This window comes from Phymastichus coffea, unplaced genomic scaffold, assembly GCF_024137745.1.
Source record: "Phymastichus coffea isolate CEN01 unplaced genomic scaffold, Cenicafe_Pcof_1.1 PCOF00017, whole genome shotgun sequence".
NCBI lineage: Eukaryota > Metazoa > Arthropoda > Insecta > Hymenoptera > Eulophidae > Phymastichus > Phymastichus coffea.
Window position 1 is genome coordinate 4,770,545 of NW_026706828.1, and position 19,331 is coordinate 4,789,875.

The 19,331-nt window shown below is 41.6% G+C and overlaps 1 protein-coding gene across 3 annotated transcripts in view; it reads left to right on the forward strand.

Moving 5' to 3' along the window:
* LOC131675196 (mediator of RNA polymerase II transcription subunit 16) overlaps nucleotides 1-19,331 on the forward strand; it is a 391,451-nt gene that overhangs the window by 135,494 nt on the left and 236,626 nt on the right. For all 3 annotated transcript variants that reach the window (XM_058954093.1, XM_058954092.1, XM_058954094.1), the window contains one exon: nucleotides 7,980-8,154. In XM_058954093.1, the coding sequence (XP_058810076.1) occupies nucleotides 7,980-8,154 (175 nt within the window). The remainder of the gene's footprint in view (nucleotides 1-7,979; nucleotides 8,155-19,331) is intronic.

A 19,331-nucleotide genomic window follows, 5' to 3' on the forward strand; every position in this document is an offset into this window, starting at 1 on the left:
AGTTTATAGACACCTCAATTTTCATGGATGAATTTAATGATAAAATAATTGCTAATTTAGAAAATCCAGTATCTCCTTTGCGTAAAGGTTGAAAAATATGTTATGAAAAAAAAGAGAGAGCTTGTATCATCATTCTCTGAAGCTACAAATTGTAAATTACAAAAGATTTATGATGTACCTATTGAGGAGCCTGTAAAAAAGTTAAATGATTATTTCCCTCAAGAATTGAGAGAAAATTTCTCTAAGGCCTTCAGTAATTGCTCATGTTTTTCAGAGGTGATCAAACTCTTAACAATTATCGTTCCTTTGTTAACAAAGTTCGAAATTTTGACGTTATTTCCTGAAGTTACTATTTACATGATTGATAAGGCAAGAAAAATTGTTTGCCGTTTACGTTCGACAGTTTTATCTTCTGTAGTATGTCCAGCACCTCAAGAAACGTGTTACTATCAAGAATGCGAGTTGTGTCCAGGTGCTGCGGGTGTCACATTTGACGTTTTGCATATAGATGAAACAGAGAATGATAATAATATAACGTTTGCGCTGTGGAATAAAGGAAACTTAGAAACTAGAACAGTATCCGTCGCTACGTTCAAAGAAGAATTTACTAATCATGTAATTACAGTAACATCACATTTACGAATCAAAGAAGTACAGCGGTTAGCAATTAAAAATGAAAAAGAAAGAGTAAAATTATATCCCCAACATTTGCTAATACATATAGATTTTGCTGAGAACTGGTCAGTGATTTCAAAAAATCCAGTTCAAGGCAATCACTGGGCAAATCACGTCCACTGAAATAACCCAAAAAATCAAACAAAAGAGACTATTAAGAAAAAGGTATTATATATCTAGATAGAGTTAAGACAAAACTAAAGTAAATAAGGAATCCAAAAATCTCCAGAAAGTAATATATGACGAAAAACAAACGTAAAATTATCTTAGATCACTGAGTCCTACAGAAGCAACGAATTACTCATTATGGAAAGCTAAACGACTTCAAAGACAAACTACATTTATATCGCTTATCTAAAAACTTGATGGTAACTGGACAAGATCGGACGAGGAAGAAGCTGAAACGTTCATAAATCATCAGAGAACAGTAGCAGAGATTGTTTTAATACCTAAACCCGATAAAAAATCAGAACTAGTAACTGCATACTAACCGATTAGCCTTTTATCAGCACTTTCTAAAATCTTTGAAAAACTAATTCTAGCTAGAATTAACCTAATAATACTAAATAGAAATCTTATCCCTGATCATCAATTTGGTTTCAGGTGTAACCATTCCACAATTGAATAAGTAAATAGAATAGTATTTGTTGCGAGGAAAGCTATCGAAAATAAGCAATACTGAACTGGTATATTCCTGGATGTTGCCCAGGATTTTAACAAGGTTTACAGATAACTACAGTTAAAAAAGAAATAAAAAAATTTTACGCAAAATATAATTTCAGACTTCAAAACGACTCAAATACGAGGTCTGTTCAAAAAGTATCGCGAATTTTGTATGTTTTCAAAAATTATTTATTTATTCATGAATATATATTTTATCTCCTTTAAAGTAATCCCCATCGGATATAATGCACATGTGCCAACGTTTTTTCCATTCCTCGAAGCACTTAAAAAATCGTTTGTGATCTTGTTTGAGAGAGGCCAATAAAAGAACGATGACCGCACGCGATTTGAGTTTTCGCCCAGCTGCTTGCGTATTATAAGGAAGGATGCCTTTTGCTGTAAGGTTCGCGATTTGGACGCCTGCTGACTAACTAATAGAACATAAGAGGTGCCATCAACGCAGTTTCGCTCGGCCGCCTACTTTACCATATCAACCAGCCCGAAGGAAAACAAGGTTAGGTTTTCATTTTTTCTCTCTAGTCTCTCTCGCCATGGTATACTTGCGAATGCTTTAGATTTAAGTGCAGTAATGCTCGGTAGCCAGGCATTCGCTCGCTAGATATCTGAGATTTTTTTATGTTCCGAGCAGCGGCTCGATCGGTTAAGTGCGGTTGACAGATAGTAGGCTGCCTAGGCTTTCATCCGTCCAGCACTTCCCATCTAATTTATTGCGACCAATAATTTGTACGAGGTCTGTACCAAAAGTATCCGACGTACGTTCATATCTTAGCACGGCGAGACTCAAACGACTTCTAGACGGTATGAACGTCACCAGCAACTCCTAACCTTCTTGTCAGTAGCGCAAGATAACGATGAAACGTCTCATTGTTAGTTCCTGCACTATGTGTATTTGTTTCCAACGACTTTTTTGCATTCAACGCATTTAGTTTATTGCTAAAAATGGCAGAACGAACCAAATTTGCATGAAAATTTTGCTTTAATCTTGATAAAAGTTGTGCGGAAATTATTAAAATGTTGCAACAGGCCTGTCAAGATGATTGCATGAGTAAAACGTAAATAAAAGAGTGATATAGGTTCAAAAGTGGCCGTACATCTGTCACCAGTGATCCTCGTTCTGGTCTGTATTTTCGATTATTATGATGTTATGCACCACAAATATGCTTCTTCAGGCCAGACAGTCAACAAACAGTATCACATTGGAGTTTTAAAATGATTACGTGATGCAATCAGGAGAAAACGACCGCAACTTTGGGAAACCGGTGACTGGCTCCTTCATCACAACAATGCTCCATCGCACGGATGAAACCTTGTGCAGCAGTATTTTTTTAAACACACTATTGTGCAGCTCCGCCAGCCTCTATACAGTCCCAATATAGCTCCCTGCGACTTTTGGCTTTTTTCTCGATTGAAAATACCACTTAAGGGGCATCGATTCAACGATAAAGAGACTGTTGAAACTAATGCGACGAATGTATTAAAAGCGATTCCAAAGTTTGACTTTCAAAAGTGCTTTAATAAGTGGAAACATTGATATGAGGGTTTTATTCAGTCAAATGGGGAATACTTTGAAGGATGCGGTAGTGACCCACCCTTCATATGACAAAGATTAAATCAAGCGCCGAGAAATCAAGATAGGTCAAATACTTTTGGGACAAACCTTGTATAAAGAGTGTACACGTTCGTTCGTTGTTTGTGAATGATTAGAAATATAATTTTGTGTTCTGATAAACGGTGTGTGTAATTATTTGTGAAACTTTCCTTTCTTCCCTCTTCGATTGATAAGAGCGAAAGTGCCTCTCTTATTCCCTATAAACCATTGGTAGTAAAAGCGTGGCGACAACGTGCTTCTTTATTAGAAAATGTAAAGCCAATCACTATAACATGGCTGCATCACTATATGGATTTAAGTATATGAACGAGCTAGTGCAAATGCAATGTTGTGATGATGCGTCATCACAGAAAACTACGCTACCGTACGCTATCCCCGCTCCTGATAAAAACATGCGGCCGAACAGCTGTTGCCGCATAAACCCCCCCGCACATGTCCGAGATCTCACGACCTATGGTCCCCTGGGGTCTTCCCAACCGATGCGCACGACTCTTACGCCCGCGATACTCCCCCAGAAAGCTGGACGCCCGTAAAGATTCCAGCTGGAATCAGCTGATCGCAAGCCACCGTTTAACTAAGGCAGACCTGGCTAGACCGAAGTAGGGGCAACCGAGCGCGTAAGAGCGAGTGAGACAACCGATACGAGACCGATCGGATGCGAGTGAGGAGAATCGGTAAGACTAACGGGCGGCCGATAGACAAGGACAGGTGAACGACACTAACGGATTAGCCAATCGGTACCAGCTTAGGGGTAGTTAGACGAATGAAACAAAACCGACGCTATCTTTGCATCCAATGGGGAAATTAGGCGCCAAGACTCGACCAATAACGAAATTAAGCGGGCAATAAATAACGAAATAGACGGCGCTGACATCCGGCTTAGCAGTAAGTGTATGTGTGTCGTTCACACTTTTCCGCTTTGAAGGTGGCGCAGCGTAATCAAACATTATCACCCCTCTCTCTGGGCGCCAATAGGTTGGCATAGCCCACTGTCTTTCACTCCTTCGCTTTCAAACATTATTTAAGATTCGGAAGTCAAGTTTGCTGCGACATCCCTGACGCACACAGCGAGTCGGAACCTTTTTAATCTAAGGCGGCGACCTCCTCGAAAGGAGTACCGATCTTTTCACGGTTCGACGCTCAAGGAGAGCGGAACTAAAGGCTTGACCCTCGGTTTGGGCGCGACGGGACTCTAGTTGCCCCAACGTCTACTGCGTCGGAAGCACGCAGCGTACAAATCTTACGAGATTTGCTTGACCTGGTACCACTACTCCGCAGAGGCCAACCCAAATTGGGATGTCAGAAGAGAGACTCAGCCAGGACAGCCAGAGGAAGATTCCTAAGACGATCAACCAACTAAGCCTCCCCTCCTGGGCTCGCGTTCGAAATACATCTCACCCTGCGTACCTGTATTAAGGGATTTCTCCCACGACTCACAGGTCCATCGCTTCGACGTGCCGGGGCATGTCTTCCCATTGTGTTTCGGTCATCCCCGCTCACGCTGGTGGGTATCCGTCATTCGAAAGGTTGTGTTCTGATTTTGCCCGAGTCTCGGATTTCGCTTTCCATGGAAGGCTTTTATGACTCGCTGATATTGATCTCTGCTCTTTCGATTTATTTTGTGACTTGGGTCAGGGGCGGGCTCTCGCCTAGCCGACAAGGCGACTCTCCAGGCAGTTTTCAATATTCGTGCCAGTCATGCCACTCATTCAAATCAATTTCCGAGATCCAGGCTCAAATCAGGTGTTTTAGCGTTCGAGATTAGCGTTCAAATTGTGTTTTCTCACACAAAGGTGTCGGGCCTTACTCCCGGAGCTCGAGGCAAAGAACTTTGGGTGGCTGCTATGACCACGGCCACGACTCTTTACCCACAATAGTGGCACCTACCGATTGCCAGTCGATAGGGAGTAATTTCTTATCTACCCGAATTAGATTCGGATTGCCGGGACCATTGGTTCTCTGCAACTAGCTCCTGGAGCGGTCTCCCGTCCTCTAAGAGGGCGCGTGGTACCACAATCCCAAGAGATTTCCCCTGAAGTGATTCCCGGATTTTGGCTTTTCTGGGCTTGAGTTGAGCTCTTGGGGTGTGGTAGACTCCACGTTGAATGTTTGGGCGTTTACGGGCCGCACCTCACCACGTGCTGTCATGGTCCGTGTTGTTTATTGTCGTTTGGCCGATTGGCCTTTTGCCCTAGGGGCGAGCGTTGTGTGTTTTACCTACTGTTTCTTTACAGAAACAGCGTTTTCAGCTCCACTACGTGAAGGTACACACATCCGCACGTGTGATTGCAAGTCTTCGTTCAAATACACATTGCATTCACTTCAGGTCGACTAGCATTAGTTGCTTGTCGAGGGCAATCGGTGACGCATTTTGTACTTCAGCATTTGCATTTGCTTATGCCCGTACAGGTAAGAGAAGTTTACGACATCCTCTCCCAAAACAACAAAGTGTTTGTTTGAGAAGTCTCCACTCTCTGTTGAGGAAGACAACTACTATCCGCCGCTTTGACAAAAGATTTTGCATAAAGTGACCTGGCCAGCCTCGCGGCTGGCCATATGGTGCACTATGTGCATCATCCATGTTTTTGCTAAGCGGATTATAATCGAGCTTCCTGAGAGCGTCGTGATCCCAACCGCCATCCGGCTTAGCAACAAGCCGACCAATCGCATAATTTCTAAGGGAGGTAAGCAAGGAGAAGCGGTGCGTCGCCGAAAAACGCTGCGCCAGTTAGCCGCCGACCTCCGGAGCGACCGGAGACCTAAATCTGCGAGTGAACCAGAGCAAGCAGCAGTGAGTAAGCAGAGCAAGCAGCAGCAGAGTAAACACCAGCACAGCAAGCAGAGCGAGTAACAGCAGCAACAGAGCAGCAGAGCAGGCAGAGCGAGTAGCAGCAGCAGTAAACAGCAGCCCCAGCAAGCAGCGAGCAGCAGCCCCAGCAACAGCAGTGACCAACAGCAGCAGCAACGGCAGGAGCAACGGCAGCAACAGTAGCGGTAGCTACGGCGGCATTAGCGGCGGTAGCCGCGGTCGCGATCGTGTTAAACACACGCCCGAGTAAGTACGCTTCTCCTTTTCCATTAGATCGCGTGTTTGCTAAACATCCGCGTAATAGGAGTGCCGCATGACCTTCGCGCGTCCGATAGATTTGCTTGTGCGCGAAATATTCGTCACTGACCGTTCGGGCGAGTTTTCTTTGTTGCGCCGTTGTACCGAATATAGTCTGAACGACGAATTCTTCACGCGCGCGCGTCTATGTACCGTAAATTCCTCGCCTAACCTTACCGATTTGTCGATTGATAAACGAGCTTTTGCCCGTTTCGCGCGGAAAGTAAATTATCCGTGTGCGCGTAGTTATTGCCGATTTTCTTAAAGTGATTTTCCCGTTAGTTGCTATTTCGATTAGACAAAGCCCGACCTTCACATGACCGGCCGATTCCCCCGTGTGTGCTTTAGCTATCGTAGATTCCTTTATGTAATTTTCCGTTGTCGCATGACCTTCGCGCGGGCGACGAGCTTCATATGCGTGTTGACGAATTTCTTTGTGACGCCGATCGGACTTATATATCACGCGAGTCGCGTCTGACCTTCGCTCGACCGACGAGTTTTCCATGCACGCATCACTAGCCCCTGTTTTTCGTTACGCGATTATTGCTTTTAGGTGCTAACAACGTCGATCGAGTAGCGGCTGACCTTCGCGCGACCGATCGATCCCTCGTGCGTGTGTTTGCCTCGAACGAACTTCTGAGCTTTCGTGCGCGAAGTAAATAATTCGACGTTGCATAATCGCGTTCGCAATCCTCGAGACCGTCCGCATCAACTATCGTCCACCCAAGTCGAAGTCGCGTCGTGGTGCGCCACCCGCGCCCCTACTAGATTACATTAGATAGACCATCGTGAGCGATTGACCTTGGGTTGACCTGGGGATCTTTGAATTGGTTTAATAAACTCGAGTCCTTATTAATTTATTGTTATTATTGACTTCGCCTGTTTGACTACCTCATCCCCCGTAGCTTTCGTGGTCGGTCCCGAGATTAACGAGCGCGTTTAGATGAATTAATTGCCCTTTCGACAATCGTTATCATGAGCCACGCCACCAGTCAACGATCAGGAACCTCTCCTATCTACTAGCCTGTCAACGAGGCGTCCTGTGACGCCACCTGATGTACCCGCTTCTGAGATAAAAGCCTCGTGCCCCGAGTATCACCGACTAGCCGACGAGCCGCAGCCGTGAGTGGCTAAAAATCACCCGTTGTTCCTCTTTCTCCATTCGGTATCCTCTCGAACGACTCAGTATAGGGTTTCGCGCTCCCTTTTCTCTTTCATCTCCTGTAGGTGATTGCGCGAGATCGGCGTATAACGGCGACGAAGAAAGAGACAGTGGGGAAACCACCCGACAACCCCAGCGACCAGGAAGGGAGCGCTGATTGCCCATCACCGCATCGTCGCCCCCCCCCCCCCCCCCCCCCGCCCCACAACAGCCGATGTTGCAGCGCTACCTGCCCTCCTAACGCAAGGACACGGTAGTTGGCGCCCAAATCAAAAAAATAAAAGCTGCACATTATCGGCTGACTGCGCCCCTGGCGACGGTCGAGGCCGGAGAAAGAATTGTCTTGTCACACATTTATTTTTCCCCTCCCCTTATCCCGTCGCAATATTAAAAATGAAAGCCTGAACCACTTATTGTAGCAATTTACTTTATATAACGACTTAAGACATCAACTTATAAAGTCCCTAAAATTTGTAGATTTTTTTCTTCTTAAAATGTTGAATCTCTAGTAGCAAACCAAATAATGCTTGTAAATTGATTGTAAAATTTTTTAATTTTTCCTTTCAGAATAGATCTTGTTCTTTTTGTTTATCAATATATCAAGAAAGCACGCTATACATACAAAGTTTATAAATACTCCGTATACTTAAATCAAATTTATGTACTAGTTATTGGAACAGCGATATTATAATAGGTTTGATTCATAAATATGTTTATTTTTTCATGATAATATTTTTTTGCAGAATGTTAATAAATGGTCAAAATAAAGCAGCAGATCTTTCTTCCTTATTTATGATGCTTTCGGTTGCAACGGCGTTCAAATCTTTATTAAGGCCATCGGAAACCTTTCACGATAAAGTTCCAGCAGATCGTTTACAGTCCGTTATAACAGATAATATTATTACTGATGTTGATAAGGTAAAAATGTTTGTAGAAACTATAATTTAGGTTCAAAATAATGCATAGTGCAATATTATATTAATGAGATATTTGGAATCCTATTGTTATATAACGTGGTTACTCATGGAAAATTTTTTCATGGGTTATGTAATTGGTCTCAACATAACCGTCATGCGCTGATCATTCAATGAATAGATAACTACCGAAAATAAAAAAAGGCTGGCTCAATGAAATATCTGCAATGGAAATGATATAATCAATCGTCATATTTTCACCATTATAATCAAGACTAAATTTTATCGATTTTAAAACGTTTGAATTTTTCGTGTTTAACTAAAATTAACAAGTGTCAATTCTAACCTCTGGTCGTATTTAGGTGATCAAAATAAGTGAATGAAACCAAAACGTTGGCTTTTAAAATTTTTTTTTACGTATTTAATTGTATTTGTTCGAAAGAATCTATAGATGAAAGAATTTTTTTTTATTAATATCCACTCCTTGTTATGAAAATAAATGACAATATATGAAATGACATTTAATTCTGAGAAGTTTTGTAGCGCTATTGGAAATATTGTTATTTTGAGTTATTTTTTAGCAAATTAAAAAACTGATAAAATTGGATCTAATTATCAGCCTTTTTAATTAATGCTTCAATAAAATGTTAAATAAATTCCTGATTCAGGCATGTCATTTTGGTCCGCTGAAAATAAACGAATGATAGCCACACTCATTATATCTCTCTTTCTTTCTCTCTCTCTCTCTATCTCTCTCTCTTTCTCTCTCTCTCTCTCTCTCTCTCTCTCTCTCTCTCTCGAATATATTCACGTTATTGTCTTTCAATTATTATGTTATTATTATTATTTATTCCTTGCATCATGTGTTTGGTCTTACCTGCTTCAGTGCTAATATAGAACTGAGAGAGAGCGAAAGAGAGAAAGAGAGAGAGAGAAAAGTGCACTTGAAAAAGCATACAGCACGCGGACGGTAGAAGATTCCGAGCAAAATAGCCGAAGTAAGCATTAAAGCATCTCTACCACCTCTTCTTTGTTTTTAACATCGCTTTTTTGCTGCCTTTTTTCACTGGTCTCCGAGTACCGATTCCGCTTCGAATTAGCCAGTGCCCTGTGAAGTATCCTCTCGTCGGACACTAGAACAAGAGAGACAACACGCCCAGGCGCTCGCACACACACACACACACACACACACACACACACACACATACACACACACACATACACACACACACATATGTATATAGCAATTATCTTTACATCTATCTGTTCATTTATTTTCCATTATTTTTAACGTACTTGATTTTTTATTTATACTATGTTGTCTACTCTACTTCGCACCGTGATAAAATTCGATTGGCTGAATGAATTATAAAATATTATTATTGTTGGTCTTATTTTTCTCTTACTCCTCATCTCGAATGATTAGAATTCATTTTCTTTCTTTTTTAGTAACATGGAATAAACTAAAGAAAGTTATTCAAATCACAAAAATATTTTTTATCTTTCCGTTTCTCTTTTTATCATATTTTTCACAATTTAACTGTAAACAATAGTATTCGGGATCAAAAAAAGAATATTTAAGAACATTAACGAGCTTTTAATCTTCAATGAAGTCAACGTACTTTTAACAAACTAGATTAATATAATGCCAAGCAACGAATTAAATTTGACGCTGACATAGCTTGAGCTCATAATCGAGAGGATATCAACTGTAAAAATGGTTACAGAGCGATCATACACTGCCGTCCATATTTATTTGCCCACTCAGTGAAAAAATTACATTACGAGGGTGGTCCGATAAGTATTTAGCCTACAAAAGAAAAACGAAAATTTTGGAAAAGTGGCGTTTTATTTTTCAACATAATCTCCTTTTAGTTCGATATACTTGGCCCAGCGATGCTCCAACTTCTTTAACCCGTCTGAAAAATACGTTTCCTCGAGGTCTGAAAAGTAGGCTTCCGTGGCAGCGATTACCTTCTCATTCGACTCAAATTTCTGCCAGGCGAGTGACTTTTTCAAGTTTGGTAATAAAAAGAAGTCGCACGGGTCTAAGTCTGGAGAATACGATGGATGGGGCAACAGTTCGTAGCCTAATTCGACCAATTTGGCCATAGCGACGGCGGAGGTGTGAGCCGGTGCGATGTCATGGTGGAAGAGCACTTTTTTCATCGCCAAATGGGGCCGTTTTTTCTGCAATTCGACGTCGAATCGGCCCAATAATTCGGCATAGTACAGCACTGTGACCGTTTTGCCCCTCTCCAGATAGTCGATGTAGATCACACCTTGTGAATCCCAGAAAACGGTGGCCATCACTTTTCCGACCGATGGGGCAGTCTTCGCCTTCTTCGGAGCACTTTCGCCGAGTCAAGTCCGGCAAGCATTTTTTGAAATTAGGAAATAAGAAAAAGTCACTGGGAGCCAAATCAGGTGAATATGGTAGATGGTCAATTAATTCGAACTTTAAATCGTTAATTTTTGCCATCGAAACTGCACATGTGTGAACTCGAGCATTGTCTTGAAGAATGAGGCATTTTTTTTTTGTTCAAGTGAGAACGTTTTTCTCTGATTTTTTCTTTCAGCTAACCTAATAATGACGCATAATATTATCCAGTGCTCGTCTGGCCCTTTTCCAAGTAGTCGATGTAGATGATTCCATACGCATCCCAGAAAATCGTGGCCATAACCTTGCTAGCTGACTTTACTGTCTTTGCCTTCTTTGGGGCTGGTTCTCCTGCGGTAATCCATTGTTTGGACTATTCTTTGTTTTCATGAGTGTAGTGGTGTACCCATGTTTCGTCTACAGTTACGATACCCCTGTGGCCTCAACTAATTCTCGCAATTTTAATCTTCTGTCACTCAACACCATATCGTGGATTTTGTTGACCATTTCGGACGTACTCACTTCTACGGGGCGTCCTGAAGGAGGTTTATTTTTTGTTTTTGTACGGCCCCGTTTAAATTCATTTACCCAGTTATAAACAGTCTTAAACACAGGGGCAGACATGCCATGATCGGCGTTTAACTCAACTGTGATTTTTTTTTGGTGTGAGGCCTTTTAAATGAAAATGTTTTATTACCGCTCGAAACTCTGTTTTTTCCATTTTTCAAATAAACCAATAACTTTTTGTTCAACCAACGTTCACAAAAAAATGACTTAATCAATCGAGATGAAAGTTTGTACGGTATCTAGTTAGTAGTATTGTTTGCCAAAAACATCATAATTTAAGCGTGACCAGCGCCATCTCTTGGATTTTGTAAAGACTTATTGACCCCCCCTCGTATATACAGGGCGTAACAAAAGTACCGAATCGGTCCTGTATTTTTCAGGTAAGGTATTTTTGTAAAAAGTTAGGGTCAGGTCTTTCGTAACTTTTTGCAAGGAATTCAATGCTGACCTTGAATTTGACCTGAACCTCACTTTTAAGGTTATTTCAAGATCAACTTTTTTTTCAAATGGAAACCCCTCTTTTTTATAGCGGTAATTGAAAAAGCGGAAAATTTTACGTTGAAATATGTATCTAGATCCAAGCCAAGGACAACCCTAGAGGTCAAATAAAGGTCAAACATGTGTTGTTAGGGAAACATCTAGAAATATCGCAGGATTAGTAAAGGACATAAATAACAAATTTTTTTTCAAACGATAACATCTATTTTTGATATCGGCAATGAAAAATATTACTTTCTGGTAATTTGTAGATTATAAAGGTCACATCTCCATGGTATCAGTATCGTTGGAAATATAGCTTGTACAGTGATTTTTGGGATCACTAATCACGAACTTAATTTCCAGATGTTTCCCTAACAACACATGTTTGACCTCTAGGCTTGTTCTTGGCTTGGATCTAGATACATATTTAAATGTAAAATTTTCCGCTCTTTCAATTACCGCTATAAAAAAGAGGGGTTTCCATTTGAAAAAAAAGTTGACCTTGAAATAACCTTGAAGGTGAGGTTCAAGGTTAAATCCAATGTCACCATTGAATTCCTTGGAAAAAGTTACGAAAGACCTGACCCTAACTTTTTTCAAAAATACCTTATCTGAAAAATAAAGGACTGTTTTGGTACTTTTGTTACGTCCTGTATATATGTGTGTTTTGTAATGGTGAACGTTATAAACGCGCTCTCACCTCGACAGGATACTGACCGTGAGGGGCAGCATCTACCGGACACGAGTTGAGGGCGTGCTCTTCGCGGAAAGAGTGAGATAGGGATAGCGAAAAGAAAAGAATTTAGGATAGCTACTCATCGCGGATGGTTGTGGCCCTTACTGAGTGCGAACGTTTCGTCCCGTAAAAAAAGTGTGCTGCTGTTTTGTAAAAGACTCTAGTTGAAAGAAGAAAAGGGCATTCTGAGAAGACGCACACAAAGGATACGGTGGACGCCCGAATCGACATCGACAACTTCTCCAGCGAGACCGGAATACGAGTGAGGCTAATCTGAGCGTCGGCATAGATAAGAGCCGTTGTAATAAGATCAGCTTATCAGCTTCATGTTATTAGTTTCGCGTGTTTGGCCGGCGGCGATTTCACGTGAGATCGCGAGACAATAAAAGGCGCTCGCGCGTATTGCATAGCGAAAGTGAATAAGCGTGACTCATGTGCAGCAGCGGATAAGATGGCGGTGTCCGTGTACGCCACGTGTGGTAAATCGCGGTAGCAACGCAGGCCCAAAACTTATACGCGGATAATAAATAGTCAAGAAGGCCTTAGAGACAAATAAATTATGTGTATGCGATAAAGTCATTGACTGACCCAATATTCGAATCCCTTATTGATGCGTTCGTGTTGACAAAATGATTTTGTGCTTTCGCGCCCGTTTCTAGCTAGCCGAATCAAATCATATCCCACACACCTCCGAACGAGGATGAGCTTACCAGATAAAGTAGCGGTGGCAAACAACGAGGACTTCGTCCGGAGACGAGCATGGCTACGGCCGAGGTAAGGTAGCAGCGGAAGGATTGCCGCAGAGAAGGTACTCAAGATTGCCTAAGCAGGCAATCTTCTAAAAATTCGTCGAGCACCGCTGAAACCTGCGCCATTGTGTAGTGCACCGGCAACTTTCGCACAGCTCGCGCTCATTCGTGCTCATACACAAAGCGAAACCGCAACCCGTGCCCGGTGTAGTACGTACATTAGATTGGTTAGATTGCTCCACGTTACTAAATGTGGCATGAACATACGTAATGATTAAATCAAAAACAACCTTGATTATCGAACTTTTATTTATCTTGGGTATCGGGTTATTATTATCATCATTATTATTATTATTATTATTATAATTATTATTATCATTATTTTTTACAAGAAGTTGCGGAATCCTTATTGCGGATTCCCCTTAGTCTTGGTGACTGAGGGGTTATGTGGGACTCCCCAAAAAAAAACAGGCCTACCCACTAAACCTCCATCTCCTCGGTGTCCTTCCCCTAGCCAGGGACTATGTTGATATTACTTCGAACTGGAGGTTCTGTCTGTGTTCGTCCATTTGTGTCGTTCCTCCGTACCTCGTTACGTTGCGTCACTTCGTCTGCTCAGTTATCTGTCAGGCAGTCGTCCGCGTTCTTACGTCTCAGTATAGTTTCCGTATAGGTAGCGACTAAGCGCCACCATTCGGGTTCATGCAGCATCACGGCCACAATGTTATCGGGGGTGGTGCCGGTGACCGTTCCTTTCAGTTCCTGTCTGAGTCTTGTCCAGCGGTCACACGCAAAAAACATGTCTTCCGCGTCGTCTCGTTCGTGTCCACAGTACTTGCAGTCGGATGTTCCATCTCTGTTCACACTGTAAAGGTACCGTCGGAAGTACCCGTGATCCGTCAAGAGCTGGCTGACGTAAAAATTTACATCACCAAATTTCCTTCCGAGTCACAGCCTCAAGTCCTATATCAGTCGTCTCGTCCAGTTACCACCTCGTTCTTCTGTCCATCGGCCTTGCCACATGTCAATTGTCCTGTCACGCTCGGCGATTGTCGTGTTCTTTCGTCCTGTGTCCGCGCTGCTGCCGTAGATCCTTTTGCGTTCAAAGGCCAGGAGATCCACGGGTATTACGCCAGCCACCACCAAAACAGCCTATGCAGAGACTGTTCGGTAGGAGCAAGCGATTCGCAGTGTGCCCTGTCTCTGTACCATCATCATCGTCTTACAGTATTTCTTTATCTTCAGGGAGTCTGCCCATATTTCCGCACCGTATAGAAGGATCGAGTGAGCTGTCGCCATTAACAATCGCCGTTTCCCCGATCTCGGTCCCTTCGTGTTTGCCATCAGGCGACTCAAGGATGCTATCCTCTCTGCCGCTTTCCGGGTTGTCTTCTGTATATGAGGCCAAAAGGTCATCTTCGTATATCGAGGGTTACCCCAAGGTACTTGACTTCTCTCTTGGTCTCCATCTCGTATGTCCCCACCCTCATGTGCAGTATCGTCTGTATGCGTCTTCTCGTGAGAAATATCAGTTCCGCCTTTTCTGTTGCGAGTTATAGTCCGTGGTTTGTCATCCATCGTCCAACTCGTCTCATGGTCTGGTTCAACGCCAGCTGCGCCAGCTTGGGGGATCTCTCCGTAATCATCGCCGTCACGTCATTAGCGTAGGCGACGAGGGTCACTCCGGGCGGCACCCCAAGCCGAAACAAGCTATCGTATAAACTATTCCAGAAGTCAGGTCCCAGTATCGATGCCTGTGCCACCTCAGCGGTGATCCGTCTCGTTACTAGTCCTTCGATCGTCTCGTACGTTATCCGTCTGTTTTTTAGGTAATCCTCTACAACACGAAGAAGTTATGATGGGATCCCGAAGTTGCTTTTCAGCGCCTCCAAGATCCTCACCTAGCCGAGTTGAAAGCATTCCTAATGTCGAGCGTCGCCAGCAACACTATAGGTTGCGCTGCGTGGCAGTGTCTGTCTAGTTCCAGGAAAGAGTCGACTACCTTTTGGATCGCTCCAATCGTCGATTGACCCCTTCTAAAACCGAACTGCAAATCTGAGAAACCACCTCCGGTCTGTATCGCGTCTATCAGTCTCGGTTTTAGTAATTGTTCAAAGAGTTTACCAGTCGTGTCAAGTAAACTCAACGGTTCGTTCGCCGAAGGCGTGCCAGGATCGCTCCTATCTTTTGGGATAAGAACGAGCCTTGCCACCTTCCACCGGTCGCGGAACGTTCTTGTCGTCACGCACGTGTTGTACAGGTTGAGGAGTATCTTCGGCCGTAGACGAGCCACGAATCGGAGGATCTCGACCAGTACTCCGTCTGGTACCGGTGCCTTACCTGTCTTCATCGCATTCGTTGCTCTGGTGAGTTCCTCAACGGCAAAGGCGGGGAGTATCAGTGCATCCACGTCATCCGTCACGTTCGTCCTAATCGGGTGCGTCGGAAACAATTCGTCAACAATCCGTCAACAATCCGTCAACAATCCGTCAACAATCCGTCAACAATCCGTCCTGCTCTTTCCGCATCTTTAAGTTTCGGTGGGACTCGGCCCCCTAATTTGCCGGTCACGATCTTGTACCCGGTTCCCCAGGGATCCTCATTCACCTCCTCGCAGAGCTTCCTCCAGCATCGCGTCTTGCTGTCCCGTATTGCTTTCGTCAGCGTCTTCCGTGCTGTTTTGTACATGGCTTGGAGGTTTTCCTGGTTTTGTGCAGCGCAATGTCCACAATCTCGAGAATTGACTTAATTCCCATCTTCATTGTCATATTCATGTTCTTTTGTATGTTTGCTGCTTTGGCCATTTTCGTCGCCGTCTCTTGTATGAGCCATAGCAGTACAGTTACGTCTCGTGTGTTTGTTATTGTAGTTGTTCGTCTTGTCGGCTATTTTTGTCTGTCAGCGGCAGCCGCTTGACACGCTGTCCGTCCTCTGTTGTCTTGGTAGGTTTAATAAGTTCTGGTTTGTGTTGTTGTTTCGTGACGCCCTCCTCTTCCCCGTGCACAAAGTAAGGCCCTCAAAATCCGTGCCGCTGCCCGTGGCCACCGGGGCTTTCACCCGATCGGAGCCCGGGGTGGATTCCCCCTGAAAAGGGGTTACCACTTGACGTAAATCTGTGTTACTTTTGTGCATTTTCATATTTTAGTTTCGTCCTGTTGTGCTGAAGGTCCCTCGTGGTCACGACTCCACGAACCGCGCTGGAATAACGTATGGCCCCTGAGGTCACCCCTCCTCTACCCTGTGTTTCAGAGTTTTCCCCTGTAGAGTGTGTGTGATTGTGAGTGCCCGTAGTGACAATACCTGGCTTCATTCACGGCTTCATTCACAAAGCCCGATTAGAGGGATCCCCTTCATTTGCTTTCAGGCGGCTCCGTTTATAAGTTTCCTCGGGCATTCGCTTTTTCGGTAAGACCCGTTTATAGGGTCGCCGAGCATTCATTCATCTCGGTTTGCCGAGAGGCATGTGTGTGTAATTAATGGTTGGGCACATCGGCAGAATACCATTATCTTTTGAGTCTTTTATGAGCCATATCTCCCTCTTGGCAGTGTCCGTTATAGCGTTGCTGCTCAGAGCATTGACGCGACGGACAACGTTTGCACCGGGCACGGTCGTGGACTTTGGAAGTTAGCATTTGCCCAGTGAGATGTAACCATTCACTGCACCAGCCCGGCATTATTATTATTATTATTATTATTATTATTATTATTATTTATTATTACCAAGAAACGTGAATTTTTAAAACTATCAAAATGTATGGATTGATAATTTATTTATTTATTATATTGATTTCGACTACTTAACATTCACCAGAGGTCAGAATATTTATTATTTATTTCGATAATGGACTTATAAAAACTGATTATTTGATATTTTCTACATTATTGATTTTTTTATTATTCCTTCCTAAGAAAATGTTCATTTCCATCTATAATAAAGTATTCTAGTTATTAAAAAATATCACAGTCATACAATAATCGATTCCAAAATTTAGTAAAAATAATTTTCCGAAATAAATCAAAGAAAATTTAGGTTGATTCTACGCTATAAATCACACATTTTTTCCAAGTAAAATTTTCCCGTACGAGTAGATGATACCAAAATAATAATTCTCAAAAAAAAACTCTTTTTTTTTTCTTTCAAACGTCTGTAACTTTTTGGCTAATCATGAAAAAATATCCTGCTACCTTACATTCGAAAGCTCTTTAAATAAGCTTCCAAATCTTTCTTTTAGATTTATCATGGAAATTTTTCCCATAAAAATGTTCGAACTTAAATGTGGGCAAAAGATTTTTGGTTTTTGCTGACCTTTATGTATTGATAAAACATGGAAAAAATTTATTAATCGATTAAAAAGGAAATGTACCTCAATGCATTCACCAGAACCTACAAAATGAGCTCCCGGATGCTTCTATAGGATGAATACTTCCTTAGTAACAAAACTTGTAATTTTATGTAATTTTTTCTCCGGGTGGGCAAATAAATATGGACGGCAGTGTACTTCGGTCGATTTTATTGAATCGTATGTTACAGACAAAATTTTGCACGCGATAGGCAAAATCAACTTTGTGTCGCGCTTGTGGGACCAGATACGTTACTGGAAGAATATCGCAAAGATGTTACAGCATTAACAGCAGACTTGGAAAGGAACGAGTAGCAGTCTCTGTTGATATTAGAAGACTTCATCTTAAAATCCACGACGATCTTGGATATAGAAAGAAAAACGCAACCGACACAGCAAACAGAAACAGAATAACAACGCAACCGATACAAACACAAATTTAATGAGGTCGTGCCATTTGCAGCATTTATGCACATATCAACACATCATGTCCGCCAAGAAAGTAAAGTAAGGTCAAACAGTGCCATATAAGGAGCTGAGTAAGCAAAACAGTCAATCACTTTGTTAATATTTATGAAGGTAACCTTCATAATAATTTATGAAGGTCTGTCGTTTCACTAAATAAAGTAAACGTTATACACATATAAATTACAATATTTCAAAGAGGGAATCGATACATCGCATTGTTTTCGATGTAATCGCAAACTTAATTTTTACAACTATTTTCCTTCTGTTTACACACTTACAAGGTTCGTCCGGAAAGCGTCCGATCTACCTATACATATATCTCTGCACCATAGTATGCGAGCGTTACCAGTAAAGCCTTACGAACCTATCGGTTACTTGCTGATACCTGAAAGAAAAATTAATTCCTCCGGTTAGAAACAAAGTTTTTAAAAAATCTTATGATGAGATAAATCTAGAAATTCTACAGTCTATGTCTCTATATTCTGAAGTTTATAGTCTCGACTACTGAACTTATAAGTATTCTACCTATTTAAAACTTAATTGAAAGTTTGTAACCTTAATAAACTTGATGCAATGACATCGACCATTATACTTAAACACACGTAAGACTGACTTTAGTAAATATTATTTAAACTATAATTTTTCACTTTGACTTTGTCATCTTATATTTATCAAATAATTTTGTTTTTTTATTTTTTAGATAATTTTTTTTCAGGAGTGTGTTCTATGAAAATGTCAATTTGTAAAGAAAAGAGTTCTTTTTATATTATTGACAATATGTGCTACCATAACAAATAAGTCTTTACATAACTGATGTGGAGAAAATTTATGAAATGGTCCTTCATATTCCATTTTACACTCACAATAACACATGGACTCCAAAAATCATAATTAGGAATTATCGCATTTACCTTTCTTTCTTAGTTAATAAAGCATCACATACACAGATCCTTAGTCCAATACTCTTAAAAGAAGTTCTTAACCATAGGGCCAATTATTATTTTTGTTTGTGTAAAACAATCAGCTATAATAAAAGAACAAAAACTTTATAGAATATCCTGAAGTTCAATCTATCACTTTTCCTGTCATGACGCATGATCATACTAAATTAGTATATGACAAACATTCCGAAGGTTATAATGAATTTGGAAATTACGAATATAGACTGAATGTACTAGCAAAAATTACTTTTAATCAATGCGAATTGAATGATTTGATCAGAGATTTGCGACTTTCAAAAGAAAGTGCAGAGTTATTAGCATCAAGATTAAAAGAAAAAAATTGTTTATTATCCAAAGCAAAAGTAACATTTTATCGCATGCGTGATAAGCCGTTCAGAGAATTCTTTGTTATGATAATAATTTAGTATATTGTAACAATGTTCAAGCTTTAATTGAGCAATTGAGGATTAGCTGTGATGCTAATGAATGGCAATTCTTTCTTGTTTCTTCGACAAGAAAA